Below are 24,182 nucleotides of genomic sequence, written 5' to 3' on the forward strand. Positions count from 1 at the left end.
GCGCGTTCCCTTGAGTTTTTATAAAACGCAAATTTCAGCCTTACGTTTGCCGTAGAAGCGACGCTATAAGTATTGAATCTCTCTTTTACTGGTTTTGACTGTCGTGACCAATTGAAACAAAAGAAGTTGTTTCCAGAAGTACGGAATGCTTCCTGGGGGAACGGTCAGGAGCACCAAAATGGCACTTCTCACGTTGCTTAAGCCGCTGTAACACCGTTGCAACTTTTAGCTGAAAATTCTGTGCAACAGCACTGCGAAACAAGTTTCAGCAGGCGTTGCACCGTGTAACGTGGTGTGTTTCATGAAACTTTGTTTAATTTCCGTCGCGAGACAAGTTTCAGGAAAAGTAGAACAGCTTTCTCTGACTTCTGCAACGATCGAAGTGGTGATAAAAACAAGAGTTTCACCGTGTAACAAACTGGTCTCGTTACGGTACGCCACGTAAGTCAATCAGAACCCGCAACTCTGGCAACAACATTTTGAGACCAGTTTCAACGTTCCCTAACAAGTTTCGACCTTCTATGTTGCGCGGTGTAACGCTTGCTGAAACTTGTTTCACAGCCCCGTTGCATATGCGTTTTAGCTAAAAGCTTCGACGTGTAAGGACAAGAACGACATGGGTATCCTTGGAAAAGCAAAAGGGGTGTGGACAAGGTGCTAGCGGCATTGCGCATGTTTTAAAGTGCATCTTGCTTGTCAGTTGTGAATGTGAAAAATAAAATAAATAAATAAATAAATATTGCTAGTGCTAATCACCCTTACTTGCAGTCGAGGACTTAATTGCGAAGGGCGCGGCTCACGACATCGGGCTGAAAGCATACAAAGGCGCCTCTGGCTGCCGGTATACAGTCAGTCCATGTTTGATGTCGGAGCACAGAACCCCAGCTAGATGTTAATTAGCTGTGAGTCGATTTTGATGAGGGAGGAAAACCGGAGTACCCGGAGAAAAACCCTCGAGTCAGGTAGAGATCGACTGAAACTCAGCCCACATGCTGGCCGGGGCCAGAATTGAACCCCGGCTCGCAGTGGTGGGAGGCCCGATAGATAACCACTAAGCCACCCTGACTCCCCGGGTGCTGTAGTTTCTTTTCTTTTCTTGGTTGAAAAATTTTCAAAGCAGTTCAATTTTAAATTTTCTCTGTCTCATATTCATGAAAATTGTGTGTAGGAAAGGAAAAATTAAAATTGAAGTAATTTTCAAGGCTAAAGCTTGAATAGTGATGATGATGTCCTATTGTAGTTTCGAAAACGTTCAGATTTCTAATATACAATTGAACTAGTTTAAAAACATTTAATTACAATTGTAGATATAAAATTGAACAAGACGCCAATAAGGGCGTATCCGTGGGATGCACAAACAGTTAACACAAATTGTCCAGTTACAGTGAACTTCAACTACAGGTAAACTTCGGAAAATGGGGATAGATTACCAGAAAGATAAATCTAATCTAACTTGAAGTTGTTTATTGTAAAACTCTTATCATTAATGTTACTAAATTTGCAAATGCAACTGAACGAAGGCCTATTGGGGTTTATCCGGATACCGGATATTTAGGTAAAAAATTATAAGGATACGGGATTTTTGGGTGAAAATTGACGAGATACGGGATTTTTTTAAAATAGGCACGCATTGCGTACGTGAGGTAGTGCAGTAACTTGGCAGTGTTTTTTTCCCATAACTGTCACCTGGGTTACATAAGAACTTTATTATTAGTTTGCCATCTCCATCCACCCATCTGTTGATGTTGGCCATGCTCCTACCCCATATCGCCCCTTCTTTCAGGGTAGCATGGCCAAGATGCAGATCGCTTTGTTGACGTTGTGATCCAGGCATCACAATCCTGATATAAACAAAGACATACGAAATAAGAATTTCATTAAGTTGTGCGATTTTATTATTTAGCAGTATTGTCTTGAATTTTTTGATGGAGTGGTCTCATAGTATCCCCCACTGCGATGAATTATTGGCAATTGTTTTGTCTGCTCTGAACCTGCTAACTATGATGAAATGTGCTCAGGCAAGAGACCTGGCTGGGGTTGCTCTCTAACTAGAGTTAAATACCCTGGAAACCTATAGGTTTTGATACCTCTTCACCAACGGAACCTTAGTGCTAACCAGGCTTTGAGTCACCGACCCCTGGGTATTAACTGTTGTGCGTTGTAGATGTCAACATTCTACATGTGTTGTTAAGCTACATTTGCTATAAATTCATGAGCTATTGTGGTCAACTGATCACCAAAAACTCACTCGAGAAATTTTAACTGACCTGAAATATATCAATTACGCAAATCGGTTCCAATTTTCGTGTATCTCTCAGATACAATCTTTAGCCACTAAGGTGATTGTGTAATTATTTCGTACCGTGTTGGCAATCGACACTAGTTGCAGGAAAAAATCCATTTTTGGGTTGATGGCACCCTCCGCCTGTCTCCATCGAACGAAAACAGATGCCTAGTTATGGATTCATTAGAAACAGTACTTTGCCTCGCCAGAATGTCGGGAAAGTTCTTCATGGTCCATACGAAGGATGCCACATTTCTCTCCTTGAAGGTTGAGGCAGTATTGCTGTCCTGTGAAGATGGTTTCAAAGTAGTGAGTGAATATTTGCATTGAATTTTTTTTTACGAATGTTACACAGAACGAAACAACTAAAATATCTTATTAGATGGAAGTCGCGAACAAAGACTTTACTCCACGTTACTTTTAGTTTTCATTTACATGGAAAAGTTCTTTTCATGGCTTGAAAAGCACAAGAAGCAGATTGCTATGGAATAGCATGCTCAACAATGTACTTTGGCTTGATTACTTGAACGTTACCACAAAATATATTTACAATAACAAGTTGTAAGAATGTGGGCACTAAACACACTGTTGTTCCCTGTTGGCAATCAGAAAAGAATTAAAATACCGATTTTACACTGACATGACAATAAGTGCAGTCAATCGATGAGATGAGAGGGTAATTCGATGAGAGATAAGGGAGCATTCATATACTAGTTTCACTGTGAAAATGAAGTACACCCGTTTCTCAAAACAAAATATCTTACGTAACACTTGCTTTCAGGAAAAGTAGCTTTGGGTCATTGTATAATGGGGAAAGTAGTTGTCAGAAGGCTTATATACATCGATAAGAAATCAGATAATCATTCAAGCGTATGAAACATTAATGATTTTACCGTTTGTTGAATCAGGTTGAATTGATTGAAAAATAAACAAGCAATATAAACTATACATTATAAGACACTGAAAGATGAAGCTTAAATTCGGCGAAGTTATGGGGACATCCCTAGGGAATCGATTGGATGCTGGTATTTTTAAGGTGAAAATTTCACTGGTTTGGCGTCAGTTCTAGCTTGAACAAGACGAGCTCACCCGCCGGCGGCTGGGTGCTGCCTTCGTTCGAGAAAAGATCTCGCAAAATGACGCCTGAAACAGCTCGGAACGACCAAAACAACATAACACAGGACTCAGTTGACACTTTGTTTAATCTTTGATTGAATCATTTGCTTTCAAATCTTTATTGCCGAGCAAATCACAACCGCGGTAATGTATTTATCCTTCTATAGATCGATAACCAAAACAACAACACCATTAGAGGGTAGTAAGCCTGTGGTTTGATCAACTCAACAAGATCGATTCGCGCTCAAATCCCTATGCACGGACCGCTCAGTTGTTTTAATGAACAGATTTAATACCTGCTTAGCTTGTCACATTTTTTGGTCATGTTTTTTAAAACGTGAACACGTTACACGTTTTTTAAAACGTTAACAAAAAAATGCGACAGGCTATTACAAGCAATTAAATTAAAATCTGTTAAAAGAAAGGCTTGTTTTCGAGGCAGATAACGATCTATTTTTTGAGTCCATTTTTGCGTGAAATAAACAAACGTTCGCTGGCAGACGCCGCGGCACGTGACAGAAAGATATTACTTAGGAATGTCTCATCAGTTGTATTGGTGGCGAAGGCGTGCAACAAAGGTGATCAAATTCGCTGAATTCACTTTGAAGAATTGCAATGCCTCATCATGTGTTTCCTGGCTTTTGAAGGAAAATAGCTTGGTCCTAGACGCATCCTGTGTTGCGCATCGTTTTCGATACGGTTACACCTTCCGTTTACACGACACCGATCGAGACTGTTGCCGAAACCGCGTCGATTTGAAACTGCTGCCAAAAGTGGAGCGTTCTCAAAACGGTGCGGTTTCATCTGTCTTGTAAACAGCGAAACCGCATCGATTTGAATACGTTTACTATTTTGGCGCGAAATTTTCATTGTTCGATTCAAAATAGTGAATTTAGCACATCACGACTTAGATTTTTTGGCGAAAACGGTTCCGTGTAAACACCTCCAAACAGCATCGATTTTGACGCGGAACCGTGTCGATGTGAAACCGCGTTCGCTTAAACGCTGCCTAAGTCTGGCGGAGTCCGATTTTGCAATTGTCGAACTTATCTTTGAAGTTTTTTAAATAGCAGCGCACAAAGAATATTTGTGTCAATTCGACAGCGTTGCTCCGTGACCTGTCAACATTCCGGAATTACAAATCTTCGGTTAATTACGTAAGTTAAGGTTCACGCTGCAACCAGTTGTTCCCAGGAAGTTGTTCAAACTATGGATGATAAATCACTCTGTTGGATAACTCATAGCGAAACCAATTGCGCCATCCAATGAATCACGGTGACGGATTTATCCGGTGGATAGCGTTATCCGGCCACCTTTTAAACAACTGGGCCCAGCTTGACAATCGGACATGATTGGATAATTATGATTGTATACCCAATTGAAGAGGCTCTGCTAGGGTAAAAAAATCAGCATGATACCAATCATTGGTACTTTGTTCGAGCTGTATTAGGTTCAATAAAGCGCTCTCTGTGCCCCCAGGGATTAAAAAAGCAAACCTTGGTTAGGCAGACAGAACTGTAGAATAATAACTTCATAGATATTATTGAATACCGAAAAATCAGTCATATTTTGCTTGGTCTTTTGAAATTGCAATGAACAAAACAAACGTGTCTAACTAAGGGCTGGAACCCAACCGTAGACGCCAAAGGGAGCTATTTAGTTTTGAGACACAGATCATTCTAGGACAAAAGCAGTGCCGACGAAGGTTAAGAGTGCGGTATCTACCAACAGACTTAAAACGTAATTTGAGGTGATCTACTCTACCTCACTTCTTATGTAAGAGCATAGGGAAAACGCCGGTGTACAAAAAAATGGGGTTGACCAAAACCAATGCAGTTAAGAGCGTCTTTACTTTGCTCACTTGCAGTCTAACAGGACAATTAACTCAAAAGCTTAGGGAACTTTTTTAACCTGAACAATGTGGTTTTCTTATTGCATGATACAGTGAAGAACAACTTAAAGAAAGAAACCGTTCAATTTCACCTCCATAGTGGGGTTCCAAGCGTTCATATTTCTTTAGACTTCCTTTATTTACCTGTCCGTCCTGTCATCCGAACAGATGAAAAATTTTTAGGGGATAAAAATAGGCTTATATCTACGGTTTAAATACTAAAATACGTTTAACAATGTTACGTTTAAGTGGTTTTGAACTATATTATCGTTGGGTGCCCCTATTTTTATTCCTTATCTTGTTTGCAGTTGAACTGATTAGCCCTAGAATATTTATGAAAATCAAGCGAGCAACACTAGACTAGCAACAATGATAGAAGCCAAAAACTTATAACCGTGGTCGAGATTTCATCACGGGACACAGTAGAAGCAAAATTACTTTTAAAAATGAAGAAAAAACTGTTACACTGATCGGTCGATTAAATTTGCTGGTAGTTGGGGATGCTTCATTATGTAACTTCCGGCAGAGCTCACAATTACGTAACAGATCTAATGAAGTCTTTGGAAAACGATATTGCTGTTAATCACGTGGATTTGCCAGTGGAACCATATTTTCACTGAGTCAAGATCCAGCTTAACCAGTTTATAAATACTTTTGTCCTTTGGCCATTTCAATTTCAACAGGAAAAGAAAACAAACAGCGGTTACAAACATTTTCATTTTATACTTGACGTTTCGTATGTTGCAGCATACATCATCAGAAGTGACGGTTAAAAACTGTTACACAGAATTTTAAAAAACTAGAGCGAGGAACTGGTGACTAGTTAAAAAGTGTGATAACAAAATCGTAACTTCCGGTAGTCGATTCTTCCGGAAGAAATTAATAAAGAAAAAGCTTCTCACTACCAATGTTTTCATTGAGAGAGGGTTTTAAGTCACTGATTAATAGCGTTTCTTTAATTTTACATTGCATGTCGGACTTCCCAGTTGCGAGGATTTCAAAATGGTCCCATTTGATGTTATGACCGGTAGAAATTGTATGGTCTGCAACAGCAGAGGCGTAGCCGACTTGTGTAAGAGCTTTGAAATGCTCGGACTTCCTGTCATGCAATCTTCTTTTTGTTTTGCCGATGTAGAAGGAATCACAGTCCCAACAACTGGCTTTGTATACTATTTTTGATCTTTGAGAACGACTGAAACGATCTTTGTAGGGAAAAAAAGACTTAATCCTGCAAGTGTTTTGAAAAATAACCCTAAGATTGACACAGCCATAAAACTTACTAATACAAGATTTAACACGTCGAGTAAGAGCTTCACTTTGAAAGCCCAAAAAAGGCAAGACAAGAATGATATCTTTCTTAGGAACAGTGGTGGCAGGTTCAGCAGACCTGTTTTTTTGTCTGTTCAAAACATCATTAATGTTGTAACAAAGGACGCCTCTTGGGTAACCATTTTGAAGGAGAGTGTTCTTGAGATCGAAGAGAGTCGACTGTAACAAGGAAGAACTCGAGCAGATGCGTAAGCAGCGATAGGTGAGGGTGCGGATTAAATTTATTTTATACTTTCTAGGAGTGAAAGAGTCCCACTTGGTGTAGAGGCCAGTGAAAGTTGTTTTGCGATGTACTGTTGTTGTGAAATTGTTGAGATTCACAACAACAGTACATCGCAAAACAACTTTCACTGGCCTCTACACCAAGTGGGACTCTTTCACTCCTAGAAAGTATAAAATAAATTTAATCCGCACCCTCACCTATCGCTGCTTACGCATCTGCTCGAGTTCTTCCTTGTTACAGTCGACTCTCTTCGATCTCAAGAACACTCTCCTTCAAAATGGTTACCCAAGAGGCGTCCTTTGTTACAACATTAATGATGTTTTGAACAGACAAAAAAACAGGTCTGCTGAACCTGCCACCACTGTTCCTAAGAAAGATATCATTCTTGTCTTGCCTTTTTTGGGCTTTCAAAGTGAAGCTCTTACTCGACGTGTTAAATCTTGTATTAGTAAGTTTTATGGCTGTGTCAATCTTAGGGTTATTTTTCAAAACACTTGCAGGATTAAGTCTTTTTTTCCCTACAAAGATCGTTTCAGTCGTTCTCAAAGATCAAAAATAGTATACAAAGCCAGTTGTTGGGACTGTGATTCCTTCTACATCGGCAAAACAAAAAGAAGATTGCATGACAGGAAGTCCGAGCATTTCAAAGCTCTTACACAAGTCGGCTACGCCTCTGCTGTTGCAGACCATACAATTTCTACCGGTCATAACATCAAATGGGACCATTTTGAAATCCTCGCAACTGGGAAGTCCGACATGCAATGTAAAATTAAAGAAACGCTATTAATCAGTGACTTAAAACCCTCTCTCAATGAAAACATTGGTAGTGAGAAGCTTTTTCTTTATTAATTTCTTCCGGAAGAATCGACTACCGGAAGTTACGATTTTGTTATCACACTTTTTAACTAGTCACCAGTTCCTCGCTCTAGTTTTTTAAAATTCTGTGTAACAGTTTTTAACCGTCACTTCTGATGATGTATGCTGCAACATACGAAACGTCAAGTATAAAATGAAAATGTTTGTAACCGCTGTTTGTTTTCTTTTCCTGTTAACCAGTTTAGTTGAGCCTATCAACGTTCGTATTCTTTAATTAAAACACTATAATCAGTTTAGTTTGGGCAGCGACGCTGTGAACTGCAAAAGATTAACTCGACTTTTGCTCCAGTCTTGAGGCCGCATCAAGTGATCTGTTCTCGACATGTCTCTTTCAAAGCATGTAAGGAGACAGCATAGCCACGTTTTTCGAAAAACTGTCATATCTCCTCAGATTTGCGGAAAAGTCGGAGTTATCACTACATAGACGTGGAAGTCTAAGAAATTGAGAATAAGGAATGGTGTTCTTGACATGTGATGGATGTGACGATGTATACAACAAATAACTGTGAGAAATTGTAGGTTTGTAGTGCACACTTTTCCAGCAAATCAGACGCGATGTGCCAGTTTTTCGAAAAACGTGGCTATGGAGTCTCTGTGGTCAAAGCGGACCATCATCGTGCCCAACAATTTGATCGACAGTCAGCACTACAAGCGTCACAAAAGGATAAGAATGACAGAATTCCGTTCACCCTCACTTGATGATGCATCTAAGCCAGTCGCTCGTCATTTTAATCTCCCTAAACACTCCAAACAACACATGGCTATCTGCGGCCTTTCCCTACAACTAAGGTACGAAGGAAAGCCGCAAGAATCTGGAACAAAAATTCATCTTCCAAATCGGCACCCTTAATCCCCACGGTATTAACGAACGCTTTTCATTTAACTAATGCATTCCTGATTTTCACGTAGCTCCTACTCTACTATAAAAAACTACACACAACTCATAATTCTTCGATTCGCTCTGACGAAGGGCTAACGCTCGAAACGTCAGCTTTTAGAATCTCTGTACGGTGGCCAATTTACATTATCAACTCCGTTGATAAAACCAAATTTTTGTATACTATTTCCCCACCGACGCAGCACCACAGTTTCTTTAGAAACTACCCCCTTCATTCCTGGATCCTAAGGGCCTGGCTAAATTAGGAAACATCAGGGAGCTTAAGATCTACGACGACGACGTCGACGAAAACGCCACAAAACAATGATATCATTGGTTAAAAGAGCATAAATAATCGTGCTCCACGTGCGGCACGGATTTGAGCTCATATTTTTGCAGTTCTCTGCGTGACGACGACGTGAAATCACTAAATTTTAGGTTTTGACGACAACGTGAGCATGCAACAGAGAATCTTTCATTCTCTATCTTCAGTCTGAAACCGCTCGTACCAATTTATTTTTAGGATACTTCGCCCACATTGTAGGACGTGAACGAGATGGAATAATCGCGAAAGACTTTTACTAGAGCAAAGTTCTATTTTGAGGTGACGTTTTCGTCGACGTCGTCGTCGTAGATCTTAAGGTCCCTATTGTTGCGAAACATTGCTGCGAAACATTGCCGCGGACGCATATGTTTCCCAGTTTGACCACTTGGGAAACATTGTCGCGGACGCAAATCTTGCTTCAAGGACGCAAGAATTAACAATTACTTCATGCGTCAGCGAGCGTATGTCGAGATAATGAGCACGTGGGAAGTTTGGAGAGCACGAAAGAGGCGTAAGAGTTGCACGGGGCGTAGCCGAGTGCAACTGTTCCCTCTTGACGTTGTGGCATTCTTTCTCAAATTGAAGCTTAATTATCTCTCAGAAATGCATGGTTACCCACAATTTTCTTTTTGGATACCAAAAGCACTTATTAAGATCTACTTTCTCCGGATAGTTTGAAACCCGCGCAAAAATATCCCTGTATCAGTAAGCATCACCGATAGTAGGAAACTCGAGTATCTGGAGATGCGCAGAACGTATGCGCAGTAACAATAGTAGGCACCGTCCTTAATAGCTTCAATAGAGCGCTGTCTGAGCACCTTGGTTATAGTCAGACAAGATTAGAATAAGCTTTATATTTTCAGTCCAAAGATTGCTATGATTTACAAGTTTTTATAACTTTTTATGTTTTTTATAACTTTCTGGTAATTTTACTTGGTCTTTTGAACTTGCAATGAACAAAACACTTTTTTATAACTTCATAGATATTATTGAATACCGAAAAATAAGTCATATTTTGCTGGGTCTTTTGAACTTGCAATGAACGAAACAAATGTGTCTAACTAAGCGCTGGAACCCAACCGTAGACGCCAAGAGGAGGTAGTTAGAGATCATTCAAGGACAAAAGCAGTACCGACGAAGGTCAAGAGTGCGGTATCTACAGACAGTTAAAGCATAATTTGAGGTGATTTGTTTACTCGTTAGCCCTAGTAATGGAAAGAACTGAAACACAAGACAGAGAAAGCCTTTGGCCGAGGTGGGAGTTCTTAGCTTGCCTGGGAAGCGGCAAAGGTCTTAGCTGGAAGCTATTTCTATTGCCAGATGTGTTGTTGAAAACACTCGGATTGTGAAACCTATATGACCATGAGACCTCACGACCCCTTCTTTTGTTACGGGTTTTAATAGCGAGCCTCGCATTAAAAAACAGACACGCCACGAAAACGTGATTTTCATTCTTGTTCCGATCACTGCCGCGAGCATTTTTAATGTCACCTCACGTCTTACGTAAGAGTACAGGAAAAACGGGATTGTACAAAAAACGGAGTTAACCATTAACCAACATCATGTTAAGAACATACTCAGGCTAAGAGTCAGTTAAGAACCTCTTTATTTTGCTCACTTGTAGTCTAACAGCACAATTAACGAAAAAGCTTAGGGAACTCTTTTAACATGAACAATGTAGTTTTCTTATTGCATGATACATTGAAAAACAACTTTACAAGAAAGAAACCTTTAAATTTTACCTCCACAGTGGGGTTCCGAGCGCTCATATTTTTCGTTTACCCCTCCACTGCCTACTTTTTTATTTTATGCAAGAGACGTCCGTGTATATGAATAGAGTTCAAAAGATCAAGAAAAATATAATTTTTTGGTGTTTGAAAAATGTGCATGTCTTAAACAAACTTTAAATTGGGAACCTAGATGCGCTTTATCATTGCTAATGCGGCTCGAACACAACTACCAATGACTTTCGATGTTCCACTTCATTTGTTAGAAACTTCTATTTATTCTTTATCTTGTCTGCAGTTGAAATTAGCCCTGGGATATTTATGGCAATCAAGCGAGGAACAATGATAGAAGCCAAAAACTTATAACCGTGGTCGAAACAGTTTCATCAAAGGACACAGTAGAAGCGAAATTCCTTTTAAAAATGAAGAAGAAACTGTTACACGATCGTTTCAAATTAGGCCCAACCGATTTCATGAGCAGCATTCCAAGACACCACATTGGTTGGACAAGACATGGAAAAGTTATTTTCATGGCTTGAAAAGCACAAGAAGCAGATTGCTATGGAATAGCATGCTTAACAATGTACTTTGACTTGATTACTTTAACGTTACCACAAAATATACTTACAATAACAAGTTGTAAGAATGTGGGCACTAAACACACTGTTGTTCCCTGTTGGCAATCAGAAAAGAATTAAAATACCGATTTTACACTGACATGACAGTAAGTGCAGTCAATCGATGAGATGAGAGGGTAATTCGATGAGAGATAAGGGAGCATTCATATACTAGTTTCACTGTGAAAATGAAGTACACCCGTTTCTCAAAACAAAATATGTTACGTAATACTTGCTTTCAGGAAAAGTAGCTTTGGGTCATTGTATAATCATAGTTAATCTAGGGGGCGGAAACAATATTGTCGCAATTGCCTGTTAAACTCGTGTTTGAAATAGAAGCCAATAAATAACTTATTTGACCGCAACGCTTTGTTTCAGACCGGATGAAAATGGTTCGTGTTTCTGATTGTTGTGGTGTGCGATTATGTTCGATTGAGTTCGATTGTTGGACCGTTCGATTGCGTTCGATTGGCAAATTTTTTTTGTGAGTTCGATTAGCTACGCCGGGTTATATACATCGATAAAAAATCAGATAATCATTCAAGCATATGAAACATTAATGATTTTATTGTCTGTTGAATCAGGTTGAATTGATTGAAAAATAAACAAGCAATATAAACTATACATTATAAGCCAAGACACTGAAAAATGAAGCTTAAATTCGGCGAAATTATGGGGACATCCCTAATCGATTGGATGCAGCTGGTGTTTTTAAGGTGAAAATTTCACTGGTTTGGCGTCAGTTCTAGCTTGAACAAGACGAGCTCACCGGCCGGCGGCTGGGTGCTGCCTTCGGTCGAGAAAAGACCCTCGCAAAATCACGCCTGAAACAGCTCGGAACGACCAACACAACATAACACAGAACTCAGTTGACACTTTGTTTAATCTTTGATTGAATCATTTGCTTTCAAATCTTTATTACCGAGCAAATCGCAACCGCGGTAATGTATTTATCCTTCTACAGATCGATAACAAAAACAACAACACCAATAAAGGGTGGTAAGCCTGTGGTTTGATCAAATCAACAGGATCGATTCGCGCTCAAATACGACTCCTCTGCCCCTATGCACGGACAGCTGAGTTGTTTTAACCAACATAGCTTGCCACATTTTTTGTTCATGTTTTTTAAAACGTTAACAAAAAATGTGACAGGTTATTAAAAGCAATTAAATTAAAATCTTTTAAAAGAAAGGCTTGTTTCCGAGGCAGATAACGATCTATTTTTTGAGTCCATTTTTGCGTGAAATAAACAAACGTTGGCTGGCAGACGCCGCAGCACGTGACGCGGTGCTTGACCCTGGTGCTTGACAGAAAGTTATTACTTAGAAATGTCTCATTAGTTGTATTGATGGCGAAGGCGTGCAACAAAGATGATCAAATTCGCTGAATTCACTTTGAAGAATTGCAATGCCTCATCATGTGTTTCCTGGCTTTTGAAGGAAAATAGCTTGGTCCTAGACGCATCCTGTGTTGCGCATCGTTTTCGATACGGTTACAACTTTCGTTTACATGACACCGATCGCCGATTTGAAACCGCTGCCAAAAGTGGAGCGTTTTCAAAATGATGCGGTTTCGTCTGTCGTTTAAACAGCAAAACCGCATCGATTTGAATACGGTTACTATTTTGGGGCGAATTTTGCATTGTTCAATTCAAAATAGTGAATTTAGCACGTAGTGCAGCACTCCATTATACCATCACGACTTGGATCTTTTGGCGAAAACGGTTCCGTGTAAACACCTCCAAACAGCATCGATTTTGACGCGGTTTCGAAGTCATGAAACCGTGTCGAGGTGAAACCGCGTTCGCTTAAACGCTGCCCTAGTCTGGCGGAGTCCGATTTTGCAATTGTCGAAGTTAACTTTGAAATTTTTTAAATACTTGTTCATCCTTTGAAATGTAAAGCAATAAAAACTAAATAGCAGCCCACAAAGATTATTTGTGTCAATTCGACAGCGTTGCTCCGTGACTGTTAACATTCCGGAATTACGAATCTTGGTTGATTACGTAAGTTAAGGTTCACGCTGCAACCAGTTGTTCCCAGGGAGTTGTTCAAACTATGGATGATAAATCACTCTGTTGGATAACTCATAGCGAAACCAATTGCGCCATCCAATGAATAGTGACGGATTTATCCGGTGGATAGCGTTATCCACCATTTGAACAACTGGGTCCAGGTTGACAATCAGACGTGATAGTTTGCGGATGCAAATTTGGTTTGGATAATTATGATTGTAGACCCAATTGAAGAGGCTCTGCCTGAGTGACAAAGCATCGACAGGCCGACTTTTTAAAATTCAGACAAGCGACACGGGACCCGCCATCTCACCTCTGGCAGGGCCTCGTTGAATGATTATTCCAATAAGTCTTCCGAGAGGTCGCTGTCAAGAACAGACAAAACACAAAATAGTAACCATAAAAACAGTAAAAAGAGGTTTCGGCTAAAAAATCAGCATGATACCAATCATTGGTATTTTGTTTGAGCTACAGTAGGTTCAATAAAGCGCTCTCAGTGCCCCAAGAGATTAAAAAAGCAAACCTTGGTTAGGCAGACAGAACTTTAGAATAAGCTCAATATTTTCAGTCCAAAGAGTGCTATGACTTACACTTTTTTATAACTTCATAGATATTATTGAATACCGAAAAATAAGTCATATTTTGCTGGGTCTTTTGAACTTGCAATGAACGAAACAAACGTGTCTAACTAAGCGATGGAACCCAACCGTAGACGCCAAGAGGAGGTATTTAGTTTTGAGACACAGATCATTCCAGGACAAAAGCAGTGCCGACGAAGGTCAAAGGCGGCGGTATCTACAAACAGAGTTAAAACGTAATTTGAGGTGATCCACTCTACCTCACTTATTACGTAAGAGTACAGGGAAAACGGGTTGAACAAAAAAAATGGGGTTGACCTTAACCAACATTTTAAGAACATACGCCAGGATGAGAGTCAGTTAAGAGCGTATTCACTTTACTCACTTGTAGTCTAACAGGACAGTTAACTCAAGTTAACTCAGTTAACTCATGAACTATGCGGTTTTTTTATTGCATAATACATTGAAGAACAACTTAAAGAAAGAAACAGGGCCCATGTTGACAATTGGACATGATTGGATAATTCTGATTGTAGATCCAATTGAAGAGGCTCTGCTAGGGTAAATTCATCTTTTCTTTAAATTTCCGACAGCAACGGTCACAGCAACGTGAAACATTGGCAAATAATCAGCATGATACCAATCATTGGTATTTTGTTTGAGCTATATTAGGTTCAATAAAGCGCTCTCTGTGCCCCCAGGGATTAAAAAAGCAACCTTGGTTAGGCAGACAAATTGTAGAATAAGCTTAATATTTTCAGTGCAAAGAGTGCTATGATTTACACTTTTTTATAACTTCATAGATATTATTGAATACCGAAAAATAAGTCATATTTTGCTTGGTCTTTTGAACTTGCAATGAACGAAACAAACGTGTCTAACTAAGCGCTGGAACACAACCGTAATGACGCCAATTAAAGAGGAGGTATTTAGTTTTGAGACACAGATCATTCCAGGACAAAAGCAGGCCGACGAAGGTCAAAGAGTGCGGTATCTACAAACAGAGTTAAAACGTAATTCGAGGTGATCCACTCTACCTCACTTCTTACGTAAGAGTACAGGGAAAACGGGGTGAACAAAAAAAATGGGGTTGCCCTTAACCAACATTTTAAGAACATACGCCAGGCTGAGAGTCAGTTAAGAGCGTATTTACTTTGCTCACTTGTAGTCTAACAGGACAGTTAACTCAAGTTAACTCATGAACTATGTGGTTTTCTTATTGCATAATACATCGAAGAACAAGTTAAAGAAAGAAACCGTTCAATTTCACCTCCACATTGGGGTTCCAAGCGCTCATATTTCTTTAGACTTTTTTATTACCTCTCGACGGGCAACTTTTTGATTTTATGTAAGAGACGTCCGTGTTTCCGTGTTTGTGAATAGAGTTCAAAAGATTAAGCAAAATATGATTTTGCGGTGTTTGAAAAATATGCACGTCTTATTAAACAAACTTCACATTGGGCACCTAGATGTGTTTCATCATTGCTAATGCGGCTCGAACACAATACTAATGACTATCGATATTCCAATTCAACTTCTATTTATTCTTTATCTTGTCTGCAGTTGAAATTAACCGTGGAATATTTATGGCAATAATCAAGCAAGCAACAATCATGACACGGAAGCCAAAAACTTATAACCGTGGTCGAGATTTCATCACAGGACACAGTAGAAGCAAAATTACTTTTAAAAATGAAGAAGAAACTGTTACACTGATCTGTAGATTAAATTTGCTGGTAGTTGGGGATGCTTCATTATATAACTAATGAAATATTTGGAAAACTATATTGCTGTTAATCACGTGGATTTGCCAGTGGAACCATATTTCCACTGAGTCAAGATCCAGCTTAACCAGTTTAGTTGAGCCTATCAACGTTCGTATTCTTTAATTAAAACACTATAATCAGTTTAGTTTGGGCAGCGACGTTGTGAACTGCAAAAGATTAACCAAATTTTTGCACACTGTAAATTACTGTATTACTGTAGGGGTCGATGACATCTGTGATGACTATGAGTAACTCCTACAGGCACTCTCAACGCCGTGTTCCTTGCAGCTTCATCATTACATGCAGTGGGCTTGTGGTTAGAAGGCACTCAGAAATAACGTGCAGCGTTATCCACGTGCAGCCTGGAAGTCTCACCTGTGCTGATGAGAAGAAGACATGTACACAAATGTTCTTTTAAGAGATCTTTTGATTTGATAATACAGGCATCTCGAAGCAAAATTAAAATCTTTAGCAAGCCTACAAATTCTTCATTTTCAAACATTTTATGTAAATTATGTTTCACGTGTGCTTTTAGCGAATCCTGGATCCTAAGGACCTGGCTAAACTACGGAAACATGGTTGTGAAACATTGTCGCGGACTCAAATGTTTCCCAGTTTGGCCACTTGGGAAATATTGTTGCGGACGCAAATCTTGCTTCCCGGACCCAAGAATTAACGATTACTTCATGCGTCAGCGAGCGTATGTCTAGATAATGAGCACGTGGGAAGTTTGGAGAGCACGAAAGAGGCGTAAGAGTTGCACGAGGCGTAGCCGAGTGCAACTGTTCCCTCTTGACGTTGTGGCATTCTTTCTCAAATTGAAGCTTAATTATCTCTCAGAAATGCATGGTTACCCACAATTTTCTTTTTGGATACCAAAAGCACTTATTAAGATCTACTTTCTCCGGATAGTTTTAAACCCGCGCAAAAATATCCCTATATCAGTAAGCATCACCGATAGGAAACTCGAGTATCTGGAGATGCGCAGAACGTATGCGCAGTAACAATAGTAGGCACCGTCCTTAATAGCTTCAATAAAGCGCTGTCTGAGCACCTTGGTTATAGTCAGACAAGATTAGAATAAGCTTTATATTTTCAGTCCAAAAATTGCTAGGATTTACAATTTTTTATAACTTTTTATAACTTTTTTATAACTTTATGGTAATTTTGCTTGGTCTTTTGAACTTGCAATGAACAAAACAAACGTGTCTAACTAAGCGCTGGAACCCAACCGAGACGCCAAGAGGAGGTATTTAGAGATCATTCAAGGACAAAAGCAGTACCGACGAAGGTCAAGAGTGCGGTATCTACAAACAGAGTTAAAGCATAATTTGAAGTGATTTGTTTACTCGTTAGCCCTAGTAATGTAAAGAACTGAAACACAAGACAGAGAATATATGACCATGAGACCTCACGAACCCCTCTTTTGTTACGGTGTTTAATAGCGAGCCTGGCATTAAAAAAAGGCACGCCACGAAAACGTGATTTTCATTCTTGTTCCGATCACTGCCACGAGCATTTTTAATGTCACCTTTACTACAGGAAAGACGGGGTGTACAAAAAAACGGAGTTAACCATTAACCAACATCATGTTAAGAACATACTCAGGCTAAGAGTCAGTTAAAAACCTCTTTATTTTGCTCACTTGTAGTCTAACAGCACAATTAACGCAAAAGCTTAGGGAACTCTTTTAACGTGAACAATGTAGTTTTCTTATTGCATGATACATTGAAGAACAACTTTTAGTAAGAAAGAAACCGTTTAATTTCACCTCCACAGTGGGGTTCCAAGCGCTCATATCTTTTGTTTACCTCTCCACTGTCTACTATTTTATTTTATGCAAGAGACGTCCGTATATAAGAATAGAGTTCAAAAGATCAAGCAAAATATAATTTTTTGGTGTTTGAAAAATGTGCATGTCTTAAACAAACTTTAAATTGGGAACCTAGATGTGCTTTATCATTGCTATTGCGGCTCGAACACAATACCAATGGCTATCGATATTCCAATTCATTTGTTAGAAACTTCTATTTATTCTTTATCTTGTCTGCAGTTGAAATTAGCCCTGGGATATCTATGGCAAGCAAGCCAGCAACAATGGTAGAAGCCAAAAACTTATAACCGTGGTCGAAAGGACACAGTAGAAGCAAAATTACTTTTAAAAATGAAGAAGAAACTGTTAGACTGAGCAGTCGATTAAATTTGCTGGTAGTTGGGGATGCTTTATTATATAACTTCAGAGCTCACAATTACGTAACAGATCTAATGAAGTCTTTGGAAAACTACATTGCTGTAAATCACGTGGATTTGTCAGTGGAACCATATTTTAACTGAGTCAAGATCCAGATTAACCTGTTAAGATCTAGATTAACCAGTTTACTTGAGCCAATCAACGTTCGTATTCTTTCTTCGTCTTGGCTTTAAAATTGTTCCACCTTAACACCACATTCAGTTGAGTTTGGGCAGCGACGCTGTGAACTGCAAAAGATTAACTCGATTTTTGCTCCAGTTTTGAGGCATCAAGTGATCTGTTCTCGACATGGTAAGTGAATTTTCGAGTCGGTCGCATTTAATAGCCTACTATTAGGTCATTTCCAAATTGCAGTCCTCAAACATTGCGAAAATATGTCAATTTTGAAGCCCTCACTTACTTATTGAAAGTCAAGGCTCCTGTAAATTACTCAGTCACGGAGACAAACATTTAAGCGGCGCACAGTGAACCTTTTTGCCCCTGAATTAATCATGTTAAAGAAGTGTTTACCAACCACAGACCTGGTAAGTTAAGGTTTCCTTCCTGCTGTTCAAAATGATCGGTAAAAATAGGTTGGCTCTTCTCAGTTTTCCAGGCCAAAGAACCTTCGATAACTTACCAGAGATTAATGGTCTTCGATCTTCGTTTTCCTCACTAGTCGGGATTAATTGTATACTGTTTTCGTCCAATCAATATCAAGCTTCTTTTTTTGAGGTGTTATGATTGTTTCCATTGAACATCAACCGCCCACTGCATAGGTCAAGGATGCAGGAGGGCGTTGGCTCCAAACATGCACTCAGGGTCTTAAAATAACTAAGAAAAAATACCTTCCTTTACATATGCAAATCGTTAGGCTTTCAAGTTTTCTCGAATAAGTACAATAGAGGCGCCTTCTCACACCCCTTTCTTCTTTATAGACTTCTTGGGGCGTTGAAGATTTCACACCCTATATATTTGCAAAGAGTAGGGCATAGAATTCCCCGTATTGTGGCTTGTCCTTATCAACTGCATACTATTAATTGGAGCCTCGCTCTGTTGTATGATGCTGATCACACAATGATGATCATCTGATGACAATTTTCTGCATTATGTGCATATAGGCTCTACCCAAGGAGATGAAACTGACATACCACATGGAAGGGAATGTTAATGGGCATTTCTTTATAATCAAGGGCGAAGGCGTTGGAGAGCCTCACGAGTAAGTCTGTCAACATTTTTGCCGCTAACTAATACCAACCTTCTGCCTGTTTATTTTCGCAATTTGCCTACGCTATCGTGATAAAGGTTAAGGGATCAGGGCATCAAAGGATATTTTCCATTTCATTTAATTCTTGAAGTAAACATGAAATGAAAAGATTTGGTTTTCGATGTTGACTCGGAGATACTCGGCAAAGATCCGAGTACCTCTCGGTAGGAGTCGAACCTACGACCTTCCGATGACTAATTCGGATGCTGTACCGCAGAGCAAAAGCAGACTCGTAGGAGCTAGGCTATAAAAACTAGGCTCACAGTGCAGTGATTCTTAACTCATTGACTCAATAACTACGTCCCCTTTAATACGAAGGACGAGGAAAACTATTTTAACCAAGTGCAACGTAGATGCAACGAAAAACCCTATGAAACGTGTAAATGGCTTTAATTAATAATCACCACAACCCAAGGCGGCCGCTGAGTAAGTTCAAAGTAAGTAATTCTTTACATATGAATTGGAAATTTAATGCGTATAGACACCTATTAATATTTGTGACAATGCAAGATGAGTATTAATTTATAATTAAGAGAGCAGCGATTAATCTTATAGGGAAACAAAACAAAAATCGCTTTGAAAATGAAATTCATTTTTATTCTCTCAACAATTTTGTAGCCGCGAAAGGTAAACAGTGACCTTTATACAAATATAGTTTCATTGGACAGGTGAAATGGTCTGTTTTTCCCATACATTTTCTTGATTTTTATATATATATACTTTTTGTTTCAAATGACAACATACAATTAACCGTTTAACAGTTACTTATTTTTTTCTCGTGGCGAAACATAGCCTCCAGTTTTGAATAATCGAAATTTAATGTTTTAATTTAATTCATGTGCATTTAAGCTTGCTTTTAAGCTCGTCGAATAGTGCAAGTTGGACTCAGTAAATTAATTCATGAAGCATACTATAATTGTAAGGTTCTCCTCTAATTTACTGAGTCTTCTTTTAAGTTCTCAACAGCTTTCCTCTTTGCATTGTGTTGGGTTTTTAATTTGGTTACTTTCATTTATTAACACGATTTTGTTCGTTTTTTTAGAGGGACACATGCTATTATGCTGCAAGTGGTTGAAGGAAGTCCACTGCCATTCTCCCCTGACATATTGTCGACTGTGTTTCAATACGGAAACAGGTGCTTCACTAAATATCCCCCCAACATAGTTGACTATTTCAAGAACTCATGTTCTGGTGGAGGATATACATTTGGAAGGTCTTTTCTCTATGAAGATGGAGCAGTTTGCACAGCCAGTGGAGATATAACATTGAGGTAAATAAATTCACTCATGCAGTCCGGCACTCTAAAATCTTAACAGGATGTTGTACTATACATTAATTTATCCATACATTACTTATTGTAACTCTACGTGGTCGTCCACTTACGTATCTAATTTAAATAGAATTTATTATCTGCAAAAGCGAGTGGTGCGAGCTGTTACAAATTCAGAATATCGAGCACATACTGCTCCTCTTTTTTCTAAACTGAAAATCTTAGACATCTTCCAACTCAATACCCTCGATCTTGCTAAATTCATGTTCCGCTACCACAATAATCTGCTGCCTCCACTTTTCTTCAATCTGTTTATGACAAACAGTCAAGTCCATAAATATGACACAAGAACAGCCGGTAATTATCGTGTGCATTCCTGTCGCACGAACATTAAGAAGTTCACAATTCTTTACCAAGGACCTAGGGTCTGGAACCGTCTTCCTGCCTCTATTACCAATTTGTCAAGCTTTCCTATGTTTAAGAACAAAGTGCTAGAGTTTTTATTAAAATAGTTTCTGAGTTAGTTCCTGCCGCACTCCTTCGCAGCCCTTATTTTTGTTTAATATTGTGATCTCGAGGTGGCCTCTCCTATGAGCCTGGTGGTTTCCTGAGGTCTCCTCGCCTAACAACCTGCTGTATGCTTTTTTAAAATCTGTTATACACATAAAGGCAAATAAATGAGATGATGATGATGATGATGAGGTCGACAGCTTTTGGTTTGCTCCATTTGCGGAGACTTTAGCTTTTAGTTTTTGTTGCTAATTAGCCACAAAGTCAAATACTACCTTGATCCCGACAGGGTGGTGGTTGAGAAAGTCTCGTTTGTGTTTTTGTTAGTCGCTAGTGCTCCAATCACAACTGTTGATCACTTTCAATTTTCCATCGACTTAATCTTTTGCTAAACAAAATTATTCATCCCTATACAATCAACTATGGATAGCTTTCATTTGTCTCCCTAAGTGTTTGAGACCTTGCATCCCTCTCTCAACCACCAGTTTAGCACACTTTTTCTAATCCTAAGTTCATGTCAATGTGGAAACTGAATACTTTGGTCTGTTTTTGTATATAAACACACTCTCGCGCGGAAGAAATTTCTTAATGGTAGAGATTATGTAATGTTCAAAAAACGAGTAGCAGCTGTGTTTTATCGGGGTTTAAAAACACGAGGCTAGCCGAGTGTTTTTAGACCCGATAAAACACGTGCTGAGAGGTTTTTGAACGGCTTCAAAAACACCGAAATAAGTAATTTATGAACTGGCGAAAGAAGCCTGAAAAAATAACTGAACAAATTGCTCATTTACGATAAGTATAGGTAATCGCATGGGGCCGAGTAAAATTAAGGATTAATATCACGCGTGTTTTCAGAAGTTGCTGAAATTGCCCGAGTCGCGCGCTTAACAATGTTGAGGCACCTCGAAAAATAGGCAGCTAAGCTGAGTTAAAACACTCGTTCGCTCGGAAGCAAAACAACTGACAAACAGACAAGCAAGTCAACTTGCTCTTTGTGTCCAAAACGAGTATAGATGATTTTTATTTACATCCACTCGAGAGGAAAATACGAGTTTCATTCCCGAACAACAGTAACAACGATTAAACCAAATGTTAAGCTTCAATTTATTTTATTCACCTGTGATGTAGAGGTTTTTACCACTTGCAAATACGCATCCGTAAACATAGCAAACGGTTTGTCCAAAAAAATCCACCAAATTTGAGCTACTCGTTCCTCCCGTCAATGGCAAATTGTTCTGTGACCTTTTTCGTTGAGCTGCAAGATGTCGTGGTAAACTGAAAGCCCTTGACGAAAGGAATCATTTTGTTTTTCAACCACACAATCCCGCTACGCCGGGCGCCATGTAAGCCGATCCAAGTTTTAAGCTTTTCACGAAAACAACCTTTTGCCCTTCTTCTTGTCACTCGAAAATTCAAATTTCAGATCATCTTTTAAAGCCAATTCTTAATCTTTATGACTTTTCGGCGAATGCAGCGCGAATTAAAAGACAAACTTCGATGAAGACGAAGTTGTTTTGCTCAAACAGAAGAAACCAACTGAATGTGGAAGAGATACGTTCAGCCAATCAGGAGCGAGAATTTTTGGCGCTCGACCAATCGTGAGCGAGTAATTTTGCCCTCTTCTCAAGCAAAATTGCTCTCTTTATTGACCAATCAGTATTCAGTAATTTTGCCCTCTATGTTATTATCTCTGTAATATCGATCAATTATTTTTTGTTTGACAGCGCTGATAAGAAAAGCTTTGAACACAAATCCAAGTTTCTTGGAGTCAACTTTCCTGCTGATGGACCTGTGATGAAAAGGGAGACGACTAATTGGGAGCCATCCTGCGAGAAAATGACACCTAATGGGATGACATTGATAGGGGATGTCACTGGGTTCCTTCTGAAGAAAGATGGTAAACGTTACAAGTGCCAGTTCCACACATTTCACGAGTACGTTTTTTTGTTTTGTAGTTAAATAGAATTTTTTGGTTGCAAGCGAATATCATTTAAAAGCACTTTTACGTACTGAATTTATGAACATAACAATTTGAAATTAAGAGCGGCTTGGTATAGCATAACACGTCGATCTATGGCAACGGAATCTTTTTTTGTTTTCAGAAAATGAGTTAATGTCTGCCTCCTCTTCAAAGCGAGTCTAAGTGCGGAGTTTTTGTGATGGCAATAATCTTTACTTTACATATGAATGAAAACTAATCTTCATAAGAAAAACTTCGCACTTACACTCGCTTTGAACAGGAGGCAGACGGCCTATTGCTTCGTCGTTTTCAAAAAATCTAATGGCAGCTGCTGGTCACTGAAAACGCTCCATCACCTCCATGTTGGTGGACGAAAACAAAAGATCTCTCAGTAATTAATTAGCTCCTTCTGTTCATCCACCAACAATTGTACATTACATCAGTGTCATCTGTTTCTCTAGAGATTGGTTGCAAATCGGCTATAAGATCAGGCAGAAATTGATTGGCTACCAACCCCCCCCCCCCCCCCCACCCCCGAAATATATATTACTATACAAAACAAAATGAAACATAAGAGACGCTGGATCGGTTTGTCTTTGTCCAAGCGATTGACAGGCAAGTTTAAGCTGAAGTCTTCGCCATGACCCTATAAGCCATATTGTCCTCTTCAGTTAGTTCTAACTGGCGCCAAATGCCAGGTTATTATCTTATCATTCTTTCTTTCTTCTTTAATCCCACGATTTGATTCTTCTTTGTTCTCTACAGTGCAAAGCAGAAGTCGAAAAACATGCCAATGCCAGACTTCCACTTCGTGCAACATAAGATAGAAAGGAAAGACCTGACCGGTCCTATGCAGACATGGCAACTGACAGAACATGCTGCTGCATGTAAAAACTGTTTCACTGAGTGAGAAAAATGATTCTTCGAAAGTTCTTTGCAATACCCTGATAACAATGTAGTTCGAACCAGGCCAGTAGAAAGAAAGCACATTTAAAATAATCGACTTAAAATTGTTGTCCTTACATTCATTGATCCACTAATAAATGCTCACAAGAAACTTGATTCCATTCATTGGATCACTGACTGCTAGATGCGGGAGAACTGTGTGGTTGGCTACATATCATGACAATGAAGTGAATATATTTTAAAGGGACGTTCTTGAGAACTGTCTCGATGCAATTTAACTCAATATACAGTGATACAATTGAATTCTTCATATTTCCACGTTGTTGTCAATCTAGTTTCATTGCTGCAGAGGATGACCAATCAATGCAATTAGTTCGTCAGATCCTATGTCAAATTTCAGATCCTTATGACATTGC

General features: G+C 39.2%; 1 protein-coding gene and 1 long non-coding RNA gene across 2 annotated transcripts; one reads left to right on the plus strand and one right to left on the minus strand.

Moving 5' to 3' along the window:
* Nucleotides 1-1,449: 1,449 nt before the first annotated feature.
* On the minus strand, nucleotides 1,450-3,008 carry LOC138042926 (uncharacterized). Its single transcript, XR_011131128.1, has 3 exons — nucleotides 2,835-3,008; nucleotides 2,363-2,571; nucleotides 1,450-1,841 (listed from the first exon to the last, which is right to left on the minus strand). It is a non-coding gene; the product is annotated as an uncharacterized lncRNA (long non-coding RNA).
* Nucleotides 3,009-18,007: 14,999 nt separating this feature from the next.
* On the plus strand, nucleotides 18,008-23,922 carry LOC138042923 (GFP-like fluorescent chromoprotein FP506). The gene is made up of 5 exons (XM_068888988.1): nucleotides 18,008-18,165; nucleotides 18,975-19,072; nucleotides 20,163-20,390; nucleotides 22,625-22,834; nucleotides 23,626-23,922. The coding sequence occupies exons 1-5, from the start codon at nucleotides 18,163-18,165 to the stop codon at nucleotides 23,768-23,770; spliced, it is 684 nt and encodes a 227-aa protein (XP_068745089.1). The 5' UTR covers nucleotides 18,008-18,162; the 3' UTR covers nucleotides 23,771-23,922.
* Nucleotides 23,923-24,182: the final 260 nt, after the last annotated feature.

Source organism: Montipora capricornis, chromosome 3 (genome assembly GCF_036669925.1).
Source record: "Montipora capricornis isolate CH-2021 chromosome 3, ASM3666992v2, whole genome shotgun sequence".
Lineage (NCBI taxonomy): Eukaryota > Metazoa > Cnidaria > Anthozoa > Scleractinia > Acroporidae > Montipora > Montipora capricornis.

Excerpts from the sequence above, each read along its gene's own strand:
- LOC138042923 (XM_068888988.1), top strand. Across the intron at positions 19,073-20,162 it reads GGCGTTGGAGAGCCTCACGA|AGGGACACATGCTATTATGC; the intron begins GTAAGTCTGTCA and ends TCGTTTTTTTAG. Across the intron at positions 22,835-23,625 it reads CAGTTCCACACATTTCACGA|TGCAAAGCAGAAGTCGAAAA; the intron begins GTACGTTTTTTT and ends TGTTCTCTACAG.